This window comes from Lissotriton vulgaris, chromosome 3_1, assembly GCF_964263255.1.
Source record: "Lissotriton vulgaris chromosome 3_1, aLisVul1.2, whole genome shotgun sequence".
Classification (NCBI taxonomy): domain Eukaryota; kingdom Metazoa; phylum Chordata; class Amphibia; order Caudata; family Salamandridae; genus Lissotriton; species Lissotriton vulgaris.
In genome coordinates, this window is record NC_141689.1 from 804197330 (window position 1) to 804224539 (window position 27210).

Here is a 27210-nt window from a genome sequence, read left to right on the forward strand (position 1 = left end):
CCAGAAGTTCTGTGGTTCCTCCGCCCTCCCACTCGGTTCACTCGTCTCCACAGCCCTGGTCCGATGCAGACTTGCCTGATTTAGCGGAGGGCGTGTGGGGGGCTCGAGCACCATCTGACCCTGGGGGGGTGGAGTCACTGACACCACCTCTTCCTGGGCTGCCTATTTAGACCACATGTGCTATACCGCGCGCAGCAGGGGCGCGCCGCAAGCGCGCCAAAGGCAAGCTTGTCTGTGCCTGTCCGCCCGGGGCTAGGGGCCAGGCACCATACCCATTTTTATGCGTATTCCTCCCAAGAACTAGTTGCACATCGGGGCAATTAGGCTATTCCGGGCCATACTCTCTTACGCATTTAAGGAACTGGTATCCTAAATCCCAGCCCCATTGCGACCTTCCTACCCCCGATAGGTCAGCCGGCATACCCCCTATCCCATGCTGCAGCATCTGTTCCTCCCCAGGCGCCCCTGGCTCAGCCCGCCCCCTTGACTGTGTCAGCCTACCTTCTCAATACTCGCTCTTTAGTTAAGCATCAGCTTGAGCATTTTACATTTTTGCATACTTTTAAGCCTGTTATGCTGTTTCTTACGGAAACATGGCACTCCGATTCTTCACCAGACATATTAGCAGCAATCCCAGACCCTTATTATGTCTTACGTTCAGATCGTCCAGTTGGGAAAGCCGGAGGTGGAGTCGCGATAATTATTCATTCAAACTTTCAGTTTCTCCGTATGCCCTTTCCCATCATTGCAGCGGTCGATTTCCTCGTTGTCCGTTCCACCTCCACCACTGCCCCTTTAACTTGTGTTCTTTTTTACCGCCCACCGCAGTCCATGCCCCTCTTTTCACAGCTAGTTGGGGACTTGTTGGCTATGCTTGTCGTAAACAACTTCCGCTTACTGGTGCTAGGCGACTTCAACTTCTGGCCCTCCGACCCACGGGAGGATCCCCACTCTAAAGAGTTCACCGATCTGCTCTGTAATCTGAATTTTTCCCAGCACATACATTACCAGACCCACACTCATGACCACATCCTTGACCAGGTTTGGTCAATCAATCTTAATATCCCTACCCCCATGTCCTTGGTCCGACCATTTCCTTATTTCATTTTCCTTTGACCTCATGGAGGTTAGTAAACCCCTGCTCCTCTCCAATACCTGGGCCCGAAATTGGGGCAGAGTAAACACATCCCTCCTTTGTTCTTCCCTTTCATCCTCACGTCCTAACCTACATGACCTTTCCCCTCACTCCCAAGCTATCGCAAATAACAACTGGCTTTCTTCAGCCTGCGAACAGCTGGCCCCTCTAAAACGCCTCCGGATTCGCCGCCTCCATGATTCCAGTAGATGGTTTACTCCTGAGTTAAAATAAAAAAAAACTGGCCCTCAGGCGAGCTGAATGTCATTGGAGGCTCAGGTACTGCCCAACTTTAAAATCGTTGTACCTTACTATGCTACATGATTATAAAAAATCTATTCTTCAGGCTAAATCTGATTATTTCACCTCAAAAATTCTCCTCTCTGCTAACCAGCCCAAAGACATTTTTTCTATTGTTCATGACCAGTCTACATCTGCAAGAGCCACCCTTAAGCCTTCTCCTCCACAAGTCCTCTGTAATTCTCTCAATGAGTATTTCATCGACAAAATCAGCATAATTAAAGCAAATATTCCTTCTCCTCCACCAAATTTCTTCTGCCCTGACCCCACACCTAACTCTAACTTTCTTGAACAGTTCGCTCACATATCTAGGGAAAATTTCATCTCTCTACTTACCAAAGTTAAATCTGGCTCTCCCACTGACAGTTGTCCTGTTCACCTATTAAAATAGGTCTTCTCTGTCTGTCCTGACCCCCCTCTATTACTTCTTAACAATTCCCTTTCATTGGGGACGGTCCCTGACCTTTTTAAATCTGCTAAAATTATTCCCATCTTGAAGAAGGTAGGGGCCGACCCGTCCTCCCCTTGTAACTTTCGCCCTATTTCCTTGCTTCCCTTTCTGGGGAAAATATTAGAGAGTGTACAAAGAAAGGGGGAGAAGGAGGTACTTAAGAACAGGTCATCCTCCTAAAGAGATTAATGTAGCAAAAAAGAGCCCAATATCTGGGTTCAGGGACCTGTCTTGTGTGGTGGCTAACTTCCAGATACTATCTTAAGTGTAGCCCAACAAGAAAGAAAAAATGTCTTTCTTATAGTCCCCTCACTCACCGGAGTTTCCTCACGGTGACATGCTTCATCATCGGGGTCCTCCCAGTTCTCTACGAAAAGGGGCGTGCTACGACTTGCGAGCTACGTAGGAGCACTGAGTAGTGAAGGACTATGTGTGGTGTAAGGAATGTGAAGTGGAGTGGATGGGTGTGTGTGTGTTTAAAAATACTGTGCTAGTGGGCCTCAATGTTTTATTCTGCTCCTAGACCAGTATGTTAAAAATGGGGTTATACTGTGTACCAACCAATAATGTAGTTGGGTTCAGTATTTGGTCAACATGTTTCACGCTACCCCCAGCGTTTCTTCAGGACCATACAGGGACCAGCCCTGTATTGTACCACTCCTAAAAAACCTAAAGTTAGGAATTTATTAGTGCAACATATATTTACAGTGATTAACGTTGTCCCTATTCGGTACACACGTGGTTCTACATACATACGCTTGACTTTTGAGGCGAATGTATAGTTCAATGGTGAACTTTTGTTGGCGCTTAATAGCACATCATGGTCTCTTAGGGGGGCGGTATTGCCTCGGTGGAAAACAATGTTCCTAATCAGCAACCCGCGCCGTGTTACCTATCAGCTTCCCCTCGGACCGCATCTTCCGAGGGGAAGCTGATAGGTAACACGGCGCGGGTTGCTGATTAGGAACATTGTTTTCCACCGAGGCAATACCGCCCCCCTAAGAGACCATGATGTGCTATTAAGCGCCAACAAAAGTTCACCATTGAACTATACATTCGCCTCAAAAGTCAAGCGTATGTATGTAGAACCACGTGTGTACCGAATAGGGACAACGTTAATCACTGTAAATATATGTTGCACTAATAAATTCCTAACTTTAGGTTTTTTAGGAGTGGTACAATACAGGGCTGGTCCCTGTATGGTCCTGAAGAAACGCTGGGGGTAGCGTGAAACATGTTGACCAAATACTGAACCCAACTACATTATTGGTTGGTACACAGTATAACCCCATTTTTAACATACTGGTCTAGGAGCAGAATAAAACATTGAGGCCCACTAGCACAGTATTTTTAAACACACACACACCCATCCACTCCACTTCACATTCCTTACACCACACATAGTCCTTCACTACTCAGTGCTCCTACGTAGCTCGCAAGTCGTAGCACGCCCCTTTTCGTAGAGAACTGGGAGGACCCCGATGATGAAGCATGTCACCGTGAGGAAACTCCGGTGAGTGAGGGGACTATAAGAAAGACATTTTTTCTTTCTTGTTGGGCTACACTTAAGATAGTATCTGGAAGTTAGCCACCACACAAGACAGGTCCCTGAACCCAGATATTGGGCTCTTTTTTACGAAAATATTAGAGAGCCATGTTACGACTTGCCTCAGTTCCATCACTGAGAATACGCACTTTCTAGATCCTCATCAAGCAGGCGTTTGTCCCGCGCACTCCACAGAGTCTGTTATTTTCTCTGTGCTGGATGAACTCGGATACAGAGCCAACGCCAACTCTTCTCAGGCTTTGGTTCTCGTAGATCTCTCGGCCGCCCTTGACATGGTCGATCATACCATCTTGATCGACCCTGTCAAGAGTGCTGGCCTCCGGGGATCCTCCTTGGTCTGGATCTCCTCCTTTTTGGAGAACCGTCAGCAGGCCGTCCAGTTGGCCGGCTTTTCTGCAGCCGCTTGTTCTATCACCTGTGGTGTCCCCCAAGGTTCTTCTCTTTCTCCCCTCCTTTTCAATCTGTATATTTACCCTCTCATCTTTGCCCTTCAAAAATTGGACGTCACAGTATATAACTACACTGATGAACTCCAACTCATTTTTAATATCTCCTTTTCTTTTTCTTCTGTCTCAAATTTTCAATCAGTCATGACCTTCATCAGCGCCTGGATGAATTCCAACCACCTTAGCTCAATCCTGACAAGACTGAGCTTGTACTCACTGGTGGTGTCTCCAGTCCCTGGTCCCCCACATTCTGGCCCCTTTCTCTTGGTCCCCATCCCTCTCCCTCAGCCTCTGTTAAAAGCCTTGGTATTCTAGTCAGCAGTGACCTCTTCATGCACAACCAAGTCAGTGCGGTGGTCTCATCTTGTTTTCTTAACCTACGCATTATACGTAAAAATTTCCGTATTTTCCAATGAGGCACTTAAACTAATCTTGCTAGCCATGGTTATATTACGCCTGAATTACGGAAATGCTATGTACGTCGGAATTCCGGCGTACCTTCTGTAGTAGGGGATCTCTGTGTATAGTCATAATCTAGTGAATAGTCCCGCCCATGTGCGTGGACCCCGGCAATCAAAAATAATCTCTTAAGTTGTCAAGAAATGCAGAACTGTAAAGACACTTAAGAGAGAATTAAAGACAAATAGTGCAGCCTAGATCACAGGCTACACGGTCCAATACTTCAACTAGAAATTCCACCAAAAAACCCACACACAACACAGCCTGCCCAGTTTCTTCCATAGAGAAACTTGCCTCTACCAGTAAAAGCCTCTGGAATGATAGAGAGGAAGGCATGAACAGACAAGCCCCATAGGCTGCCATTATGTGGCTTTAATAGGATACTGTGTCTTTAAGATAACTTTCCAGAACTTCTCCCAGTATCCCAGAATGCACAGCAGGTCCCCTTTACTTTCAGTTCTTTATTCCGGCTCCTGCTAACAGGACCCTGGCATTGAGCTCTCCCTTTTTCAAGGGTTTATTGGGTTTTTTGCGCACGTTTTGGATAAAAGTGTTGTCAGTTATTATATCTTGGTGTTTCCCTTCACTCCTGTGTGTTTGTTCAGGCTTTTTAGGGCTCTAAAATGCCTGCTCTTTTCGACAAATGCCCAGCATGTGGAAGGAAGAAGTCCAAGACTGATCCACACGACGTCTGCATTATCTGCCTCCCTGAAGCACATGTCCCTGAAGAATGTGACATCTGCCAGAACCTTTCAGCAAGGACCCTGAGGGAAAGGCTGAAGATTAGGCTTCAAGGCCTAGAGGAGAGTCGACTGCAGGCTGCAGGTGGGCCTTGGCAGGCTGGGAAGGTTCCCTCTGCCTCTGCTGAGGCCTCTGGGGGGCTCCGCAGAGGCAGGAAGACCAGCAAACGGTCCCGGTCTCCATCAGCGTCGATTGCATCGACTACGACGTCGAGAGGGATGACAACGGTATGTTCCCCATCTCCCCAGGGCTCCGGGTCGAGATAGCGTGAAGAATAGACGTCGCAGGGCCTGGGTAGGCCGCCGTCGAGACCACCGTCGACTGAGTCTTTGTCGTCGTCGTCGTCGACGTCAGCGTCTAGCTATCGGCGTCGAAGAAGGAGTGACCGGCGTCGGCGCTCGCCGTCGAGGCGACACCGCCGGTCGCCGTCGAGAGGATGGTCGGCGTCGAGGGGATTCTCGACGTCGAGGACCTCAAGAAAGCGGTCAGCGTCGAGGAGTCGACGACGCTCATCGTCGAAGACTTAACGATCGACGTCGCGGTGGCGGCGTTCGGCGTCGAGGAAGAAGCGATTGACGTCGCGGAGGAGGCGTTCGACGCTGGAGTCGCGGAGGCGACATTCGACGCCGGAAAAACAACGCTCCGCGTCGAGAAGGAAGAGATCTGCGTCTCGGAGTTGTTCCAACTCTCCTAAGCGGCGCAGAAGGAGTTCTGGCGACAGAAGTCATGCTGGGTCTGGTGGAGGACGCCGGAGACGGCGATCACCTACTGGAGGGGCTGGTTCGCTGTCCCCTCCCCTGAAGAAGTCACTGGGATCGGCGTACTCAGTGGTATATACACCACCTCGGCCAAAGTCACCCCCTCCTCCTGTACCTAAGGAGGATGATCCCATCAACCCTCCGCTACCACCACTTCCTCCCTCAGGACCACCACCACCACCACTTCCACCGCATGGGCCTGCCCCTCGGTCGGAGATACCGCCTGTTCTGCCGCCAAGGTCGGTGTCACTGCACCCACTTCCTACACCGCCTAAGGGGACACCTACCCCGAAACCCCAGGATAGGCCACGGAAGACGCCTCCACGGAAACCTGCGGAGCACCCACGAACGGGGAGATCGCGCTCTCATTCCAGGAGGAGGGAACTATCGAGCAACAGGGCATCCACGCAGTCAAGACGACGCCACAGGAGGCACAGGTCTCGTTCCCATACGAGGTCCTCGGGGACCAGGGACTACTCTCCGACTTTGTCGGGGTCACCGGAGACAAGGGTGTCACCGGTTGATGATTTGGTGGCTTTCCACGATGTCATGTTAAGAGGTGCAGCAAAATTGGGCATCTCCTTGACGGTGCCCACGCCAAAGACATCAGTAATATTCGAGACACTGCACCAGAAACATCTGTCTCGTCCATTATTGCCACTGGTACCAGGCCTGGAGGATCCAGCCATGGACCTTTTTCTCAACCTGGCGGTGACTAAGGCGGCCCCCTCGAGACTGCAGAAAAAATACCGGGCTCCCGATTCTGATCCGGCTTTTCTAAGAGTGGAACCTCCTCCAGACTCTGTGATAGTGACGGCGGCTCGTAAACAGCATGCCACCACTCCGTCATCCACAGTCCCTCCAGATAAAGAGTGTAGATGAATGGATTCGGCTGGGAGAAAGGTGTGTGGGACGTCGGCTACCTCCATGAAGGCTGTGAGTGCCACAGCATTATTGGGGCGCTATGACCGGGCCCTCTGGGACTCCCTCCAGCAGTTTGTGGAACACCTACCTCGTGACTAGAGAGGATTTCCAGGAGGTGTTAAATGAGGGGATGTTGGTGGCGAATCAGATCATCAGCGCTGCAGCCGATTCTTCCCTCTTGGCGGCGCATGGCTTCTGCCATGGATTAACCAGCGACGACACGCCTGGCTCCGCCTCACGTCATTGAAACCTGACGCACAACAAAGGGCTCCCAATCTTCCATTCTCTGGCGAAACCCTATTTGGGAAACATGCGGATGACGAAATGGCCCGCAGATTTATCCTCAGTTGCAACAGGGAGACTGGCTATGTGCTATAGACCTACAGAATGCGAACTTCCATGTGCCCATTGCACACAAACACAGGAAGTTCCTGCGATTCCAAGTCGGCGCCAATCATGATCAATACACAGTACTCCTATTCGGACTAAAGTCTGCGCCGAGAACATTCTCGAAGTGCATGCCGGTGGTAGCAGCACACCTGAGGAAGAACAAGGTGTTTGTCTACCCGTACCTGGACGATTGGTTGATCAAGGCCTCCTAATTCTCGGAAGCTCGAGCACACTTCCAGAAGACGTGCGTTCTCTTGAACAAGCTGGGGTTGCACATCAACATGTCCAAGTCTGTCCCGACTCCAGTCCAATGCATACAGTACTTGGGAGCCTCCATCAATACGCTGTCAGCAAGCGTGTTTCCTTCGGAGGAGCGACGATTATCACTCCTTTGGAAGGCTCAGGCTCTTATGACCAATCCATCTACAACAGTGAGGACGGTGTTTTCTCTACTGGGATCGATGGCCTCTTGTATCTTCCTAACGCCACACGCACGACTGCACATAAGACCGTTGCAAGAGTGCTTGGAGGACCAGTGGGATCAGAGGAAAGTATCTTGGCACGACAAATTACGACTGTCTCTGCATGCTCTTCAGTCTCTGAAGGGGTGGTGTTCAGCGGAGAATCTCCTCAGAGGGGTTCCCTTCCACAAGGACATTCCCACGCAGACTGTCGTAACGGATGCTTCTCTCCACGGTTGGGGGGCGCCCTCCGGAGACTTACAGATTCAAGGAACGTGGTCCCCGATGGAGGCCACGTACCACATCAATTTCCTGGAACTCAGAGCTGTTCGCTTGCAACTGAAGGCCTTTCATCCGTCCTTTCAGACCAACTCACCGCTTGTACAGACGGACAATACGACCACGATGTATTACCTCAACAAGCAAGGGGGTTCAAGATCACGCACTCTGTCGCAGGAGGCGCAGGCGATCTGACACTGGCTTCTGGCAAAAGGAGTGACGATAACGGCTACCCATCTGCCAGGTGTGCAGAATGTTCAGGCGGACGCTCTGAGCAGACTGATTCAGGAAAACCACGAATGGGTCATAAACGACGAAGTACTAGGAGAAGTCTTCGCAAGGTGGGGAACACCAGACGTAGATCTGTTTGCCACCGCCGAAAACAGCAAATGCCGAGACTTCGCCTCCAGGTACTACCAGCAAGGGACGCTGGGGAATGCGCTATGGATCAACTAGTCGAACAGCTTTCTGTACGCTTTTCCACCCATTCCCCTGATTCCAGCGGTACTCATCAAGCTGGCCCGGTCCAGGGCGTGGATGATACTCATTGCTCCGGAATGGCCCAGGCAGTGGTGGTTCACGAACCTGCTTTACCGGTCTCTCCTTCCTCGCATACGGCTGCCGTGCAGGCCGGACCTTCTCACGAAGTTCGGGGGGCAGATATTGCACCCCAACCTCTCGTCTTTGAGTTTGGCAGCATGGCTCCTGAGATAGTGCAATATGGCCATTTAAATCTGCCCGAAGATTGCATGGACATACTGAAGGAGTATAAGAGACCTTCCACTCGGACTTCCTATGCTTACAAGTGGAAAAGGTTCTGTATCTGGTGTAAGTCCAAGAACTATGACCCGACGACGTGCAAGGAAGATGTCATCCTTCCTTACCTTCTACATTTGGCGCAGTCAGGACTTAATGTTCATTCCATTAAGGTTCATCTCGCTGCATTGACTGCCTACAGGAAATGCCCTTCACAGACTTCCTTCTTCCAGATCCCTGTGATCCAAGATTTTCTGGAAGGCTTGAAGAAAGTATTCCCTCCTGTCAGGCTTCCTTCGCCTTCATGGAAATTGAATGTGGTGCTGTCCAGGTTGATGAAGGAGCCTTTTGAACCTATTCATAAGGCTTCGTTGCAGCACCTGTCCTGGAAGGCGGCGTTCCTCGTGGCCATTACATCGGCCCGCAGGGTGAGTGAAATTCAGGCGTTGTGTTGCCAAGAACCTTGTACTGTATTTCATGCTGCTACGGTTGTTATGCGTACTCACCCTAAATTTCTTCCCAAGGTTATTTCTGATTTTCATGTCAACCAGACCATAACTTTGCCTACGTTTTTTCAGAGCCCTTTATCTCCAGCGGAAAGGTCTCTACATTCCCTGGATGTTAGGAGGGTGTTAAAATTTTATCTGGATAAAACCAAAGATATTCGTAGGTCAGACCAGATGTTTATCAAGTATGGATCGGTCAGGACGGGTCTTGCTACCTCTAAGCAGTCCATCTCTAGGTGGATTGTGTCCTGCATACAGTTGTGTTACCTAAAAGCTAATAAGACCTTAGGGGGTAAACCTAAGGCTCATTCCACCAGGGGCAAAGCTTCCACGACAGCTTTACTCTGTAATGTTCCAATTGCAGAAATCTGCAAGGCGGCCACTTGGAAGTCGGTTCATATCTTTGCTAAGCATTACTGTCTGGACACTGATGCCAGGGCAGATGCTTAGGTTTGGAAGGCTTCTCTGCGAAATTTGTTCGCACAATAGTGGTGTTAATTTTCTTATCTCCACCGCCGCTTTGGTGTGGGGATGGGCTTGCCATTCTATTCACTAGATTATGACTATAAACAGAGATCCCCTACTACAGAAGGAGTAGTTTCTGTCCTGTAACTCCAGTTCTGTAGTAGGGGTATCTCTGTTATAGTCATAAGCGCCCGCCCTCCTCCCTGGTGGAGAAAGATATTCATGTAAGGAATGCTACAGGTCTGGCGTGCTTCGCCTTCAAAAAGAACTGAAAGTAAAGGGGACCTGCTGTGCATTCTGGGATACTGGGCGAAGTTCTGGAAAGTTCTCTTAAAGGCACAGTATCCTATTTAAGCCACATAATGGCAGCCTATGGGGCTTGTCTGTCCATGCCTTCCTCTCTATCATTCCAGAGGTGTTTACTGGTAGAGGCAAGTTTCTCTATGGAAGAAACTGGGCAGGCTGTGTTGTGTGTGTTTTTTTGGTGGAATTTCTAGTTGAAGTGCTGGACAGTGTAGCCTGTGGATATAGGCTACATTATTTGTCTTTAATTCTCTCTTAAGTGTCTTTGCAGTTCTGCATTTCTTGACAACTTAAGAGATTATTTTTGATTGCCGGGGTCCACGTACATGGGCGGGACTATTCACTAGATTGACTATAACAGAGATACCCCCTACTACAGAACTGGAGTTACAGGACAGAATCTACTCCATCTTCGCCGTCTCCAGCTAATCCAGAACCAGGCTGCAAGGTTGGTTTATAAATTCCCTAAACACTACCACATCCCTCCGCTTCTCAAAACTTTACACTGGTTACCACTCACTGAACGTTCCTTTTTTAAACTCGGCTGTCTGATTTTCAAGGCTTTAGCCGGCTCAGCTCCTTCTTTTGTATCCGCCAAACTCAAGCCTTATGTCCCCACCCGCAACCCTTCGGTCTTTCTCTAAACACCTCTTGTGCATCCCCCGTTGTAGAAGGAAGAAACATGGCGGCATGAGTTTCTCCTTCTTGGACCCTTCTACCTTCTACCTTCTACCCCTCAGCATTAGGACCACAGCTCTTTACATGGACTTCCGCAGGGCTCTGAAGACCTGGCTCTTCTTGCAAGCTTTTGCTGAGTAGGCAACTTTCCACTCACCCCTGTCCTCAGCGCCAAGAAACCGCTTGGTCTACGAGTGCTCTATAAGTCTTTTTAACTTCAACTAACTATTTTCCAGATGTTTGATCTTAGAGAGTAATTGGGCAGTTTGAGCTTCAAAAGTGTTCTTTTTTTGTGAAACAAAATGTATTTAGGCTGTGGGGTTTTAGGTTTAAACCTATAATAACTGATAAAACCCCACTGAAAGAGAAATAGCCCTCACCAGTGAAACATATAAACACTGAAAAACAACTGCACAGCAGCAAACTAAATGTCATTCAGAGGAAGGAAAAAGAGAGTGAAGTAGTATTTCTTTTCATCCTGAAGGGGCCAATACAATGTAACTTTTTTATACAAGCTAGCAGAGTTTTGTTTAGGGATTTCACTAAAATATTGTTTCTTCTTCCTTTTTCTTTTTTCAGTTTTGTTGTCTTTGGTCTGAAGATGCAGGGTTTAGAAGTCTCATTTAATTATTTTATAAACTGTAGAGGATCAGGAAATATCAAAATCATATTTGATATTTTGGCTGCATTTGATTATTTAACTGATAGGTAAAATGGCTGGTTTCATAAGAATCTTTCCTAATATGTGTCATCACATTTACCCACAGAGAATGGGTAAAAACCCTTAATACAGCAGCCCCCATATTCTAGTGGGTCAGTATTGATAGTAGGTGAATTGCCAACACCTCAGGCTTTAAACATTCAATGCAAGATATAGTGATGTATGAGAAATGGCTTGCAATGATGCATAGAAATGTCCCTTCACCACCAATAGCATTTGAAGTCAATGAAATCTCACTGTGGTACTCTGTACAAGTTCTAAATCCCTTCAGTAAAGGGGAATTTCTTCCGTAGTTTTAAAAGTGCTGCTTCATTTTTGACCGCTTCAATAACTGAGGGTATAAGCGCCCAGCTCAATGCAAATGTTGCAGAACCTGCCCTGAGAATCGCAATCTTCAAGTGCACTAGTATTGGCACGGAAAGCTATGTCAGTGGCTAGAGTTAACAAATTGTGTACTGGTTGTTTTGGCGTTGTCTGTCCCAAGTGCCGTTGTTGAGAGGGCCTTTTCACTGACGTTTACATGGAAAGGAAAGAGCGAGCGTACATGACAAGACTCACTGAAGAAGTCTTGTATGGTGTACTAGAATAAGTTCAATTTGCAAAAATCTATTTGGACCTCATATACACGATACGTACACGGTCTATATACCATGTTCTATCAGTGCAGAAAGCAAGCAATAATAAAAGCAAAACGTTTCATAAACACCGGATAAACACCTTTTCTGTTGTTTTTAGTGGTGCGAAAATGTGTAACCACTGATAACAACTGTTTTTTAAGGTCTTGAAATCACTGAAAAAACCCCACCAGAATTGACCAAAAATAGAAACTGAAAACAGGAAAGCCTAAATTTATTATACACAAAACAGGTGATGGACAGAATGTGGATCAATGTCACACATTCACCCCAGTCCAAAGATCTGGGCCCAAATCCATTGTTTTTTTGCACTCCACACCACCCTGGGTTAGACAATGGCGAAATGCAAATCAGCTCTGACCCTGTGCCCCATGGGAACAGTCCAGTCCGAACTACAAAAGCCATGTCCTTCCCAGAACGGAATCAAGCATCCGAGGACCGGACCGGTTTCGAGGTAACACCTCTCATCAGCCCGGCTAGCTTGACTCCAGTGGTGTGGAGTGCCTGGGACCCACGTCTGAGCATCCCCAGCGCACTTATGGCGGTATTGCAAACAAAACAGGTGATGGACAGAATGTGGATCAATGTCACACATTCACCCCAGTCCAAAGATCTGGGCCCAAATCCATCGTTTTTTTGCACTCCACACCACCCTGGGTTAGACAATGGCGATATGCAAATCAGCTCTGACCCTGTGCCCCATGGGAACAGTCCAGTCCGAACTACAAAAGCCATGTCCTTCCCAGAACGGAATCAAGCATCCGAGGACCGGACCGGTTTCGAGGTAACACCTCTCAGCCCGGCTAGCTTGACTCCAGTGGTGTGGAGTGCCTGGGACCCACGTCTGAGCATCCCCAGCGCACTTATGGCGGTATTGCAAACAAAACAGGTGATGGACAGAATGTGGATCAATGTCACACATTCACCCCAGTCCAAAGATCTGGGCCCAAATCCATCGTTTTTTTGCACTCCACACCACCCTGGGTTAGACAATGGCGATATGCAAATCAGCTCTGACCCTGTGCCCCATGGGAACAGTCCAGTCCGAACTACAAAAGCCATGTCCTTCCCAGAACGGTATCAAGCATCCGAGGACCGGACCGGTTTCGAGGTAACACCTCTCATCAGCCCGGCTAGCTTGACTCCAGTGGTGTGGAGTGCCTGGGACCCACGTCTGAGCATCCCCAGCGCACTTATGGCGGTATTGCAAACAAAACAGGTGATGGACAGAATGTGGATCAATGTCACACATTCACCCCAGTCCAAAGATCTGGGCCCAAATCCATCGTTTTTTTGCACTCCACACCACCCTGGGTTAGACAATGGCGATATGCAAATCAGCTCTGACCCTGTGCCCCATGGGAACAGTCCAGTCCGAACTACAAAAGCCATGTCCTTCCCAGAACGGTATCAAGCATCCGAGGACCGGACCGGATTCGAGGTAACACCTCTCATCAGCCCGGCTAGCTTGACTCCAGTGGTGTGGAGTGCCTGGGACCCACGTCTGAGCATCCCCAGCGCACTTATGGAGGTATTGCAAACAAAACAGGTGATGGACAGAAAAAACAAAAAAACGATGGATTTGAGCCCAGATCTTCGGACTGGGGTGAGTGTGTGACATTGATCCACATTCGGTCCATCACCTGTTGTGTTTGCATAAATTTATTATACAGCCTCTGGCTGCGGCCTTAAAAGAATCCCAAACCATTACAAGAGTAGAGTCTGGAGGTGAATTGAGAGAAAAGAATTCCGAGATAAGAGCTGAATTGGCTAGAGAAATTAGGATTGGTTAATAATGTATTATTAAAGCGCCAACTACCAGCATGTGGGGCAAAGGGTATCCAGTCAAAATCAACGTAAACTGGAGCATGGTCAGATATTAAAATAGAACCTATTTCTGAATGAAGAACCTGCTGAGATAGGGTTTTAGTAAAAAAAAAAAAGGTAATCAAGTCGGGATTGTGATTGGTGTGTGGGAGGAATAGAAACTAAATTCTCCGAGGTCTGGATTACAAAGACTCCAAGTATCAATTAAGGATTTGCCACGTATGGTGGAGGTGAATTGTGGGTGTATCTAATACAGGATCTAAAATTTGATTACAATCACTGCCAAAAACAATAAAATCATCCATTAAAAGAAGTTTATCAGAGATTTGAGTCCCAAAAACGTTATCAACATTAACTGGCCCATAAACAATAAAAAGAACTAATGGTATCTGATTAATAAGAAGTTTAGCTATTACCCAACGGCCCTCTGAGTCCGATTCTTGATGGGCGACTGAAACCTGAAATTTCTTTTGGCAAAGGATTGCAACTCCATTCTTCTTACCTAGAGCTGAGGAAGAAAGTACATTGCCTACCCAACATCTTTTTAGTTTAGAGGCCTCGGTTTCAGATAAGTGGGTTTCTTGAATTAGAGCAATCTCCGTTTTTAATTTAGCTAAATGGGTTAATACCCGTTTTCTTTTTATAGGGTTACTTATTCCCTTAACATTCTATGTAGTAACTCTAAATATGACCAATACATTTTAACATGAACAATAACTATGCCAAACAACAAAACCATCAAATTCACTATTGAGAGAAAGAAAAAGAATAAAAAAGTGAAAATAGAAATATTGTTTTAGGACAGAGGATAGGGAGAAGGGGAGATAAGATAGATGTCACGAAGAGGGAAGGGAAAGAAAGTATTGAAGAAAAAAGGGGAGGAGACCGGGAGAACAGAACAAAGAACAAAAAAACACTATACAAATCAACCATTTGATATTGAAAAAGGATAACCAAAAGACATACCACAAAAAGACAATAAAAGCGGGGTAGGTGAAGCCACATAGGGGAGACAGTACGCTGAGCAAAGGACTCCAGGACGAAGACGGCAATGGGAGACATCCTTTAGGCGGAGCAAGAGGAGACATATATCGAGGGACCACAAAACCACACCTGATAGAGAAGAAAAAAGAAATTATTAACAAGACCTAAAAATACAACAAAAAGTACATCAGGAAGGAGGAAAACTGTGAGTAATGATAAACATTAATGGAACAATTAAGTCATTCATATTTGAGGAATGTCCATGGACTCATCTCTGGAGGTGTCCAAGAAGTGCAGGGTCCTCATAATTTGTTGTTTTGTTATTATAAGTTACCTTGAAAAGGCAAGAATGAAAGAACCCATTACGAGCATTCAAGTTGTGAAACGCTGGTCTCATATCCAAGAACTGTTTTCGATGGTCCGCTGTTACTTTGGCATAATCCTGGGCGAAAAAGAGCTTAGAACCATTCCAAAAAACTGCTTGGTGGCATGGAGGACTTTAAGCAGATCGGTGTACTCCAGAAAATACAAAATAACTCCTCTAGGTTTCGCTGAAGAAGAAGAAGAAGAAGAAGAAGAGCGAGAGCCCTGTCCCAGACGATGAGCTCATTGAATATTCAGTAGTGGGGTCTCAGGAAGACCAAGAAGAGTTGGCAGAAAGGATTTGAAAAGGAGAGATGGTCAGAACCTTCGAGACCTTCCACAAGAACATAAATGCGTAGGTTGTTACTCCTGTTGCGGTTTTTCAAATTTTCCACCTGCTATTTGAGCAGAGCTATCTCTCCGTACATGGAGGGAACCTGATCAGTGGTTGCTCGAGTAGTATCAACTCGCCTCACTAAATCTTCAACTTTTTGCTCTGTATTTGACCAGTTATCTTCAAGGCTCTGGAGACGGATATTAGTTTCCTCTATGTAAGGCTTAAGGGCACACATTTCTTCGAGAAGCAGCTCCATAGAAATTGAAGAGGGAGGAGACGTAGGAGAAGGTGGGTCCTTCTTAACTCATTTGCCTGGCGTAGAACTGGACGCAGAGGGTATTTTGGACCCTGATTTGGAGTTAAGTTGAGGAGTGGTGGGAGGCAAGCCACTTGAAACAGAAGGTCCAGAGACTAGATCCTCCATATTGTCTTGCAGGACAGTGAAAGGGTTACACTCCTCTAAAGGTGTGCGATTCATGTGCGGAGCACCTCTGCGGTTAGAGTAGGGTTTTGTCATGGAAAATAAAAATAAGAGACCTCCCAAATGATACTACAGAAAGCTGTGTTGACAATATAAAAAAAACTCCTATACAGGTGTTTAAGCACACATTACTTGTGCTTTGGAGGTGAAAAAGGGAAGTCAAATAAATGATTATTGTCCAGAATCTCGATTGCACAGAGCAATTACTAATAGGAGGCAGTGCTGCAGATGTGACTCAGAAGCTTTTTATTGCGAGGGAAAAGATGCCTCAGGTCATCAGGCTGCAAGCGGAAGGAACAACCAGAATACAATATGGCGTCCGCAACTACGCATTTAGCCGCGGACGCAAACAAAGTCAAAAAGCATCTTCTGGGCTCACCCCGGTCATCCACGAAGGTCACGTGTGGTGCAGCAGAGGTTCCGACGCATCTGCGTCGAAAACGGGGTCCACGACACAAACGCAGAAGCCAGGAGTATGTCCATCGCCCTAGTGCGCCCCGGAGCTCCCCAGTCCCGCGGCCATCTCCGACGGCTCCGAAGCCACGCCCCCCAATACACTGCCCCAATACACTGGCATTTTAAACTTTTAATGAAATCTAGCAAAGGTCCTAATGCAGCATTTTGGTAGTGAGGTGTCTTTTTCACATAACCGTTTATTTACTGAAAAATATATATTTTTTAAAGCTAGTCTATTGCTGCTTTTCCTGCATATGCTCCTAATAAACAGGGGTCTCACTTCACCAGTGTCTGTTAGTAAACACTTCACATTCCCACATCAGAATGTCTAGTTTTCAGCAGCAAGAGTATGTGTGGAGAACGTCCTAATCAGTTTCTCTTGGTATTCTCCTTCTGTATGTGGCTATATTTCTTTTCAAGTCTTTAAGTCTGCTGTCTCTCTGGTGCCTTCATCTGACTTAGTACCCATTCAGCCTATGAGTAGGTTTGACTTACTGTTGTAGTTCTCCTAACTTAGTCCTGAATTCCCGGACTAAATCCTAGCAAAGTCTTTATAAATTTTGCATATCATGTCCTCTAACACATATTGTTTTTTTCTCGTTTTCTTATTTCAGCTTTTTCCTCCTGCCTGTGCTTTTCATAGCCACTTTTCAATTACTTCTCACCCTGGACTTAGAAGAAAATCTTGAGTGTCAATATTTCTTACTAGCTTAAGTTAAACTCCTTATATAATTTATAGAAGAATGACGCCCTTCTTTCTAAACTTTTTACTGCTTACAAAGATTTACTACAGCTTTTGCTCTTGACAACATTGTAGTCAGTCACTGCAGTTTTATGGTATTACAAACACGTTTGTATCCAAATCCTCAATTCTTCTCTACATTTGCCTGGGCTGCCTTGCAGTACTTCATTTTCCTGTCTCACTTTTAGAATGTTGCATTGAACTATTGCCACAAAAGGCGTATAGATCCTTTACTTTTCTTTGAAATGGTCAAAATTACGTGTTGTCAAACAGGGTTCATATTTGGAGATTCTCATTTTAAAATGTTTCAGACGAGAATATTCCAACGTGTCCCTTCATGATTCATTGTACACCACATATTTTTTTGGAACCTTAGTGCATGTATTACAGATACTGTGACATAAAAATGCTAATCTTGATATTGCAATCTTATGATTGTCCATAATTGGCCTCAATACATGGTCTGCGTATGTATGTATGTCTACCCAATGGAATCATTATGTTGAACACTACTTCATTGAACTTGATTGTCCATTAGCGTTTGCACTGATAACATGTGTTGCACAAATAGGCCAAATTCCTCTTATTTGAATTACCTATAAGAAGGCACTCTTACTTTTGATTGTGATATGTATCCAAGACCCAAGAGCAGTGTTTATTTGTACATTTTATACTTTAGGCCTACATTCAGTGTGTATACCAGTTTCTTCCTGAAAGCATATCAGAGCTCGCTATTTTCTTTTATTATGCTACATTCATAATAAGGGAAGGGGCAATTTGAGTTTAGCTGGTGTTTTCCCTTTTGCGCGCTTATAAACCTCTGATTGTGGGACAGCAAATGTGACATGACGTCTAAATGATAGGGTAGGATGTTAAACCGTTAATAAGTACCTTCACCATAAGAGTTGTGCATATGGGCAAGAAAAAGTTAGTAGGTGGAGTGTAATATATATTTTTTTAGATGTATTAAGGCATATTTTCTCACATAGTTTGCTATACTTTCATCAGTATTGTGTAGATCTTATACTGGCTTATATTCTACAAAGCAGAAGGTCAAAATTGTACCGTTTAAAAAATCTCACATTTTCCGTAGCTGTACAGCCTTCAAGTCCGTTCCTGTTTTCACTTCACTTCATGTCCATAAAGTATGCACATTAAAAGCATGTTCTGTCTTTCCAGCATATGATTCAGCATAATCCTGCATTGTTATTTTCACATTTAAAGAACTTTCTTTTATAAGAATGTTATTTTAATTGTAGTTAAATTTGCAAGCAAACTCACTAATGAAATAGTTTATGGCCTCCCTGAAAATGTTGAAAGTTATAAAACACACTGATGAGACCTGGACTTGGCACTCAAAGCCATTTTGTCAGTTGCTTTATCAATTTCAAGATCTTACCAAACTCAAATTACTTTTCATATCCGACTACTGCAACAATGAAATAAACAGCACGGTACCTAGTCTTGTAACACAAAATCTGTGACTCCGTCACATACTGATCGAACATAACTGGCTAAAATTGTCTCGCTATCGAAGACAACAAAACTCCAAGGACAATTAAGTGGTTTATCATGAGTTATGCTTGTAAAGATCTATGTAACATTGCTAGTTGAAGTGGACAGGCTGTCATGGCTGTCTTGTTTCCTTGAGAACGCTACGGTAATAAATGTTGAACAGAGATACCAGAACATAGATTTGCAAATATTTGGCTTATTTATTTCACAATTTAATGGTGCGTGTACACAAGTCTGGTGTCTGCACATTATAAAGATGGAACAACAAGCAGAAATCTAGTTCTCTTTACATGAAAAGTAGGTACCTGGATCTCCTTGCATAAAAAGTGAAGAATAAACTAAGAGAAGCACTGCTAAGGGATCGAAAAGTGGTATGAAACACAAAGCACAACAGGGTGCTGAAGGAAAGAGAAACATGAAAGGAATGAGCGACTTAAGCATTATTAGAAGCACTGAAATTGCTCATAATCTTGGAAACAATAGAGTTAAAGTACTGCAGCCCTACATATAACGGATGTAGAAGAGCCACAATATTTGTTCTGAAAAAACACAAAAAGGGCAACCCAATCTTACCTGAGAAAATGGGTACAAAATGTAAACAGCAAAAGAACTCCTGAAGAATTGTATAGAAAATCTTTTAAATATACAAGTGGTTGGTCAAAAAGATCCAATTAAGGGAATAATCAAAAAATACATTGAGAAATTCTAGTGAAATAAGCATAGATTTTGAGTGAAATGAAAATATAAGGTACAATCAATGCTGAGATTATAATGCATTTCTTTTACTACCAATAGCCTAAATATTTCAAAATAACCATCAATATTTTGTTTCCCATATTTATTTTCAATATATTTTTTTCAATACAAACATACAGGTATTGTAAAATAGTTGAATACAATTTGCATATGGGGGTTACACAATAATTTGTTAGGCGATAAGGTTATGAAGTATTTACAAAAGTGTTTCTGAGAATAGACCTTATGTTATGTAAAACTACCGATCATGTTCAGCGGAATTTTAGCCTAGAGTACATTTGGTATTTGTTAGAATATAAAGGTTGATGTGGGGGAAAAGTAGACAATTCGGTCTCTTAGTTGATTAAAACCAGAGGCCATCTTCAAAACGCTGATATTTGAATAGTGCAGTTAAAAATAATAGGAAATAAAAATGTAATTTATTTTTTGACTAGTAAAAAAGATCCAATCAATTGAATCAATCACGTGTATATTTAAAAGATTTTCTGAACAATTTCTTGGAGATTCCTTTTATTTTTCACAATATTTGTTCCAGCAAGCAAGGTATTAAAAAGAAAAATACACCAAATTTCCTTTTATCACAAATGATCAGCTTTAGCTCTTTCAAGGGCCTCTGTTAAGAGGGGATGTATCATGAGGTATTCCTCAAAAATAACTTTATATCTGAATTATGTGTTAGGGATTCTGGGCAGTTGTAATTTCCCTTTATTCCCCTGTTTGTTGTTCCCAACTGCTTCACAAACCTTATCTGCTGTATGCACTTGGTTTCACCTCGCATGTCTTGGAATGCAAGCTATCTCCACTTAGACAATGTCACTCTACGTAGTGTGTGATTGCCTTCCTTTTATTACTTCATTCAAACTGTGTGTGTTCCCTAACCCGGCAGGTAATTATCCCTTTGAGTGCTTTGTTTACAGTCAAAGTTAGCACCCTCTCCAACTATTGCAAAAGAAGCTAACCAGCTGTTCCTCTCAGATGGAGCAAGCAGATCATCTCCCTCCAACCCCAAGTCCTGCGCTCCAGCTTGGTGTCTACCCTGTGGCCTCATGTTATCTGGTTGGATTGGTGCAAGCTACGTCTACAAATATTTGTGCGCAATGTGCAGTCTAGTGTGCAGGTATCAGCAAATGTTTCTAGTATCATGTGTGAGGCTGAAGCTCCTGACATTGCCTCTCACTTTACTAAGCTACACCAGTTTCTCAATCTTTAGAACAATTCAGCTGATCATTTTATGATAGTTTATATTAGGGCTCCCGGTTTTATGGTATTTATTTTTTTGCCATTTCCGTCTGTATTTATCCACATTTATTTTTTCCACAAACAAAAGACGACGCTACAGCTAGTATTTTTCCACATTTATTTAAATTGACAATGCACACATGCGCTCAGTAGTTATGTGAGGGCACTGCCACGGTCAATGTACGAGAGGGGAGACCTCGGAGGGCAATAGCTGCTTGCATGGATGAGGGAATCCATTTTGAGGAATGTCAATCAATTTCTTGGTTAGGGCTCTGCTGGAGGGGATTAGTGTTCTGTTCAGTCGAACTGTGTGAATGAATGAACAGATCTGTAGGTAGCTGTCTCCTCTGCATTGTTTCACAAACCAGTCAAAACATCCAAGCCAAGCACTCACATTGCGCTGTTTCCAAGTGATCAGACCTCATTAGCATGGATTGTAAAAGTTCCCGGGTTGCACAGTGGGGCTATTTCTCCCACCAGGTGCGCAACACCCATTTGGCTCAAAGGGCCCCCCGTGCTCAGTGGCTTAAACACCGAAACGTAAAGAGCTGCCTTTTACACTGGACAGCAGAATTGTTGATTTGGAATGTGTGTGACTTGGGTTGCAATAAACAATATGTTCCTCAGGACGTTAAGTGCAGCAGCGGAAATCCAGCACTGAGCGCATTTCCACGATGTTGTAACCTCAGATGCGGTTTTCGTACCGTCTCGTACCTGCCCTGCATCAGGCTAGCGACCCCCTCATTTACTTGGCAGAATGCACCTCATCCCTGTCCTCCAACTTTCCTTCAAAGCCCCTTGGCCACAGTACGCTCCGGGATGATTCTGTTAAAGACCCGCATTACAGAATTGGGCGCATTCCCTGTGTCTGGCAGCATGCGAGATGGTCACGGTCTTTTGCACTGGAGCAAGTCAGCGCGGAAAAATTTGCTAGTATTTTGCCGTTTCTAAATATAAATACAGACAAAGGAAATATAGTTTTCAGTCTGTATTTATATGTAAAAATCCATAAAAATGGAAAACCGGGAGCCCTATTCATAATTTATTCATAGGGCGCTCAAATTGCAGGTGCTTCTTGGTGATATAGACCATAAAACCTAAGAGATATAAGATATAGACCATAAAACCTAAGAGTGACTGTGTAAAAGGCAGAAAGATAATTATTATAAACCCAGGTTTTTAGCTGGCATTTGAAACAGAGTAGATTTGCTTCTTTCCGCAAATTCATGGGGTATGAGTTCCACAGTTTGGCCACTGCTGTAGAAGAAGCTTGTACGTCATAGGTTACTGCTTACTGCTTACTGCCAATTGTTGAGGCCTTAAAGGCTACCCAAGATAAAAGAATAAAGCAAGTGTAAGGATCACAGTGGCGACATATACAATCTTCTGGCCAGTTTTTTTAACCCTAGTGACACAGCATTATTTGCAAGTTGACGTAAGATTTTGTCTGGCGATTTAAGGCAAATTGAATTAGCATAGTCAAGAGGGGATCAAATGATATTGTTCACTACAGGTGTTTTAGAAGAGAGATCGATAACGGGAGAACCTTTTTTAGAAGGCAAAGGTTGGTAAAACATGTAGATACCACATTTATGGATGTAAGCGGAGGTAATTAAGATCAGATTTGGTTGGGTTAATGTTCATCAAGTTGTTGGACATCCATCCCTTGACGATGGTGAGGATACCAGTTAAAGGTCTCATCTTATTTATTAAATGTCAACGTTCTGTAATGCAATATTTTATAAACCTATTCTTTTGTTTAAAATGGTCTAATACTTGTTATTTATTTTTGGATTCTTATAGCTTCCCATTTATAATTCTAACATTGTGGAAAATCTATGTGATGGATAGGGTGAATGCAGAAATTATGTCTTACCAATAGAAAATAACTGAGTTGGTAGACTATACTGCCTGAACCTTAATATACCCCTCGTAATTTCCACTTCGGTGCAAGTCTCACCCATCGCTTCCATTTTACTACTCCTCCTGTAGGCTGAAGCTACACCAAGGTGTATTTCTGCAGATTACACTGATTTTGAATTACTAAAACTTGATGTAAAACATACATTTCTCTCAGTATTTTAGGCTAGCCTATTCATTGATTTTCTTTGTAATGGATTATGAGGCCAAGTTTATATTCTGAGAAGAACAAGTTGGATCTCAGTTTATTGACAGAGTATTACAGACCAGAGCATCAAGAAACTTGAAGAAAAGAGCTGAACTATGAGGTGTCAGGCAGAGGTTTGGGTGTCTAGAGGTGGATGTTTATTTAATCATAAGGAGTGTGTTAGAGTAGAGAAATTGACAGGTCTGTAGAGGTGTGGGTGAGCACAGGGCTGGACAAGCATTTTATTCTACTGGGCATTTCCCAGTAGACTGGAACCCTTGAAGGCCGATTTTGATAGTTCAGGGCAGCTCCTGGTGCCTCCCCGATCGGCTCGGACGCCGATTACAGAAGTACCGACGGAAAGAGCGGTGCTTCCCCCTTTCTCCCTGAGCCGTGGCCAGGTGGGGTGAGGTCTGTGCATCTTCCAAGTCGGAAACTTCTCATGACTTGGAAAGGTGGAGAAAACGATGCGGACACCTAGTGGATTCAGGTGATCTCTGTATCAGTTTTACTAGATATGGTTTTGAGCCCAGTTTTTGTTTCATTATCACTTGGTTTGCAGTAGCTATCAGTATAATTGGTCCTGATGAAAGCAATGACATAATGTGTCGCTAATTGCTGAACATGTTGACCTCACAGTACATCTAGGCAATCCGAAAATATTGTGATTGTCACTGACTACTTTTTAATATTGGTAGAGTGGGTAGCACCAGAATTAAATTCATTTCCAGTACCCCCTCATCCAATTTTAATACACACTTTTTCTTATTTTTCACACTTTATTTTGTGCACTGCGACATCAGTCCTCCCTTAATACTTTAACATCCTTTTAAGTGAGAAGTAAGACCACGGTAGATCTGTCTGATCGGGTGAGAGCCATCCTATGATCTGGGCACTCCCCGTGAAAGACAAGTGGCACCTTCAATGGTGGTCTTAAAGGAAACCCAAATGATGAAGGGCGGTTCCGTGTGGTGATTGATGGGCATCCTTACCTGACCACTTTGTGGGTTTTGGTGTAGGGGTGACTTTAGATTATACACTAGGCATGGTGATTTAGTTTCCTGTTAGTTCATATTTGGCGTTCTCTTCTTTCTCTTCAGACCCTCTGATATTTTTTGTAGTTTATCGTATGCATGGGACATATTGGAGCTTGGTCTTTAAAATCCCTCTTGACCCTAATAAAGTTATTGTTGTTGTTTGCCTCTGCGCTTCCCCCAGCTCCCCGAGGATAACTGCAGCAGCCACAGGGATGCTTCAAGAGGGAGAGAAAGAGAGGTAGGGAGTCGAAAGGTAAAGACAAAGCAACGTGTTTGTACAGAAAAAGCAGCTAATGAGAAAAAGGAGAGAAGAGATGTTTGAAAGAGAGCTATGGAGAGGACACAAGGGAAATGGATCTGGTTTGATCATTTTTTGGCACAACTACTTTTGGTACCCCAACCCAGCATGGGTGAATGGTGCCATCGATGTCCAGGGAAACGGTTTTGTATGATTTGGAAGCAAGTCATTCAACTTGTAGTCCTTCAAGTAAGCTTGGTGATTATTTGAGCAATTTGTTTGTGTATGTGGTGGGTGTAAGAAAATAGAACGATATTGGAATGGTGTATTGACTAGTCTCTTTAACATGTAATTAATGTAGTTTAGACTATTCATGATTGAGGCATTCATTTCGTAGATAGGGTACTAATAAATTATTATGTTTAAAACCTGGTAATAAGCAGCTGTTGTGGTGGAAGGAATAAAGAACCCTAGCAGCATGCTAGAGTTAAATAGAACTGGTAGTTACCCCATTGTAGAGAGCTGTTGAGATGCAGGAGGGGTTGATGGGGTTGGGGAGAGAGTAGTAGGGTGTGATGATGCTGGAGAATGTTATTTTAGTCTTTGAAGAGTTTAGCATTAGGCAGCAGAGTGCTTTCCAGCGAGTTCTTACAGTAAGGCATGAATGGATTTGTGTGTCATCAGTGCATGGATGATATGATTTTAGTCTCCTATCTTAAGAATGCGTTCCCCTTATTCTGTTACTCGAGTAAAGATTTGATTTGACAGGTATCCCATCTTCACTTCTCTTTTCCTGATATTTCAGGATTCAAATCTTTCTTAGAAAGTCTGAAGGGTTTCTGCCCACTACCACTTTGGCTCTGATATTTTCCTGACCTACTCAGCACATCCTTCGTTATCCAGGAGCTTCAGAAATAAGAGGGACTGGCTTTATTGACTAGTTTAGTCCGTTGCTCTCATAAAGAGGTACAAAAGGGGGTGGTGATGGACGGAGCATCTGAACCAATCAAACACTCACACCCAGTCAACAGATCTGGGTTTAATCCATCACCCCTTTTGTACCACTTTGTTCGCCATAAGTTGGCAGGGTATGCTCAGACGTGAGTCCCTTGCTCACTTTTCCACTGGATTCAAGCAAGCCGGGCTGAAGACGTCTGGAATGCCAGAAGCCGGTCCTCAGAAGCTTGTTTCCGGTGCAGGGAAGGCATGGCTTGGCAGTTCGGGCTGGAAGGTTCCCATGAGGCACAGGGTCAGACTGTTTTGCATATGGCCATGTCTGAACTGAGGTGGCAGAGTGGGCTAAAGAACGGTGATGGATTAAATCCAGATCTGTTGACTGGGTGTGAGTGTTTGATTGGTTCAGATGCTCCGTCCATCACCACCCCTTTTGTACCGCCTCATTATAAAGAGACTTTGATATGGCACCCCATAGTCCCTTAGTTTGCATCACTGCCCTTGTACTGAGATAGTATTAGCTCTTGTGCCTCAGCCCTTGTGCTGGTGATCTAGAAAGATAAGGTAGGTAAACTGAGAATCTGCCATTTCCTTTTAGAATTTAAAGGACTGTTAATAGTTTTTGTGTGCTGCTTAATGGCTAGAGAACACTGGGAAAACTTTGCAATGTTACCATTGGCAACATACACAGGGTGGCTGCCGATGTTTCATCACCTTGATGGCTTAATATCTACCTCTACTTATACTTACACAGTCATACAAACTTTCAACCATGGGCTACAAAGAGTTCTGCACCTAAATGCTCCATCTCTCAAATACTTTGTTGAACAGAAATGCCACCTACGTTGTTTGTGTCAGTTTGATTTGTCTTTTTAACTCTAGCCTCAGTACTCCATGTTCTGCTCTGGAAAGGTCATTCTACACTGTCTCCAGTGGAAAATTTAGACTATAATTGTGCTCTTATCTTGAGACTACCTTTTGATCACAAATTACGTGATGAAGCAAGAAAACTGAAGACTAGTGCATTCAAGCAATCTATAGCCAAAAGTCATCCTATGCTATTTACCTAGGCTGCGTTTAGGATTTTTCTGTGTGCACACCCATGCATTTCGAGTTTTCTTACATCTTGCCCCCTTAAACAAAACTGGTATTGTCGGTATGCTGAAGATTTGGTCTAATTTTAGTAGCTCACGACGCTCAATGTACGGATGAAGGCACTGTTCAGTCTCCAGTAAAACCTTTGTGTGTTTATTGATCACTTTGTGTTTTTCACTTTGACAAGAGCACTATTGGAAGTATTTTGTTGTCTGAAGTAGACCATTAGACTCTATTAAGTGGGGGAGGGTGGAACAAAGTGTAACACCACACCATTGTCCAGGAGGGCAGATTACCACTAGGCTATGAAGAGAAGAGGAGAATAGTGGTTGGTTAATAGGGGTAGATGGTTTTTGCAATTCCCCCTCCCACTCGAGGAGGTGGGTTTAATGGCCCTTTTTGTAAATTCTATACATTCGCCCATTATTTGAGATTTTCACCAAAGGGTTCCCCACATGAGGATCTCTTTGGACATTCCCCAGGTAAATGTCCCTAGTAGACTACAGTCTTCGCTCCCTTGACCTCTAAACCCTTGCTTTAACATGGTTCCCCCTCTATTATTGATTATATGTTGGAGTCTTAAATTATATCAGAGGAAACAATTCCTCTACTTATGTTTACAAAGATACATACTTCGGTTTCAGAACCTTTTGCAAAAACTTTGCCTTCGATCAAATGTACCTGTGTTTGTTTTTTGGGTTTTTTGCTGTTTGATGTCTCTGATACATGTTTTCCTCTTCCTTTTTGCAGGCGAAACCGGTCTTCTCATATCAAAAATAAATTCAACTAATCCCTTCTTTGGCTATGCTGGCAACAAAAAACATACAGAAAGTAAATTACTATGTGATGTATTTAGGAAAGGAGATCGATTTTTTAATACTGGGGATTTAATGTTCCAGGATCAAGATAATTTTCTGTACTTTCGAGATCGGATTGGAGATACATTCAGGTAAAGTTTTTTTTGTAAATTGGTGGCACTTTCCTTCTGCCTTTCCATTAGAAATTGAATTATCTTTACCCAATTTGTGATTTTGCAAGACTAAAATCGAATAAAGCTCTTTTTTATTTGGTTTGATTTGATAATTGATTGCAGGATGTTTACAA

At 44.2% G+C, this 27210-nt stretch overlaps 1 protein-coding gene across 1 annotated transcript in view; it reads left to right on the plus strand.

Annotated features, from left to right (window-relative positions):
* The window catches only part of SLC27A6 (solute carrier family 27 member 6), a 541371-nt gene that overhangs the window by 462290 nt on the left and 51871 nt on the right, over positions 1–27210 (plus strand). Inside the window, exon 7 of the mRNA XM_086961119.1 lies at positions 26857–27055. Coding sequence (XP_086817245.1) covers positions 26857–27055 — 199 coding nt within the window. The remainder of the gene's footprint in view (positions 1–26856; positions 27056–27210) is intronic.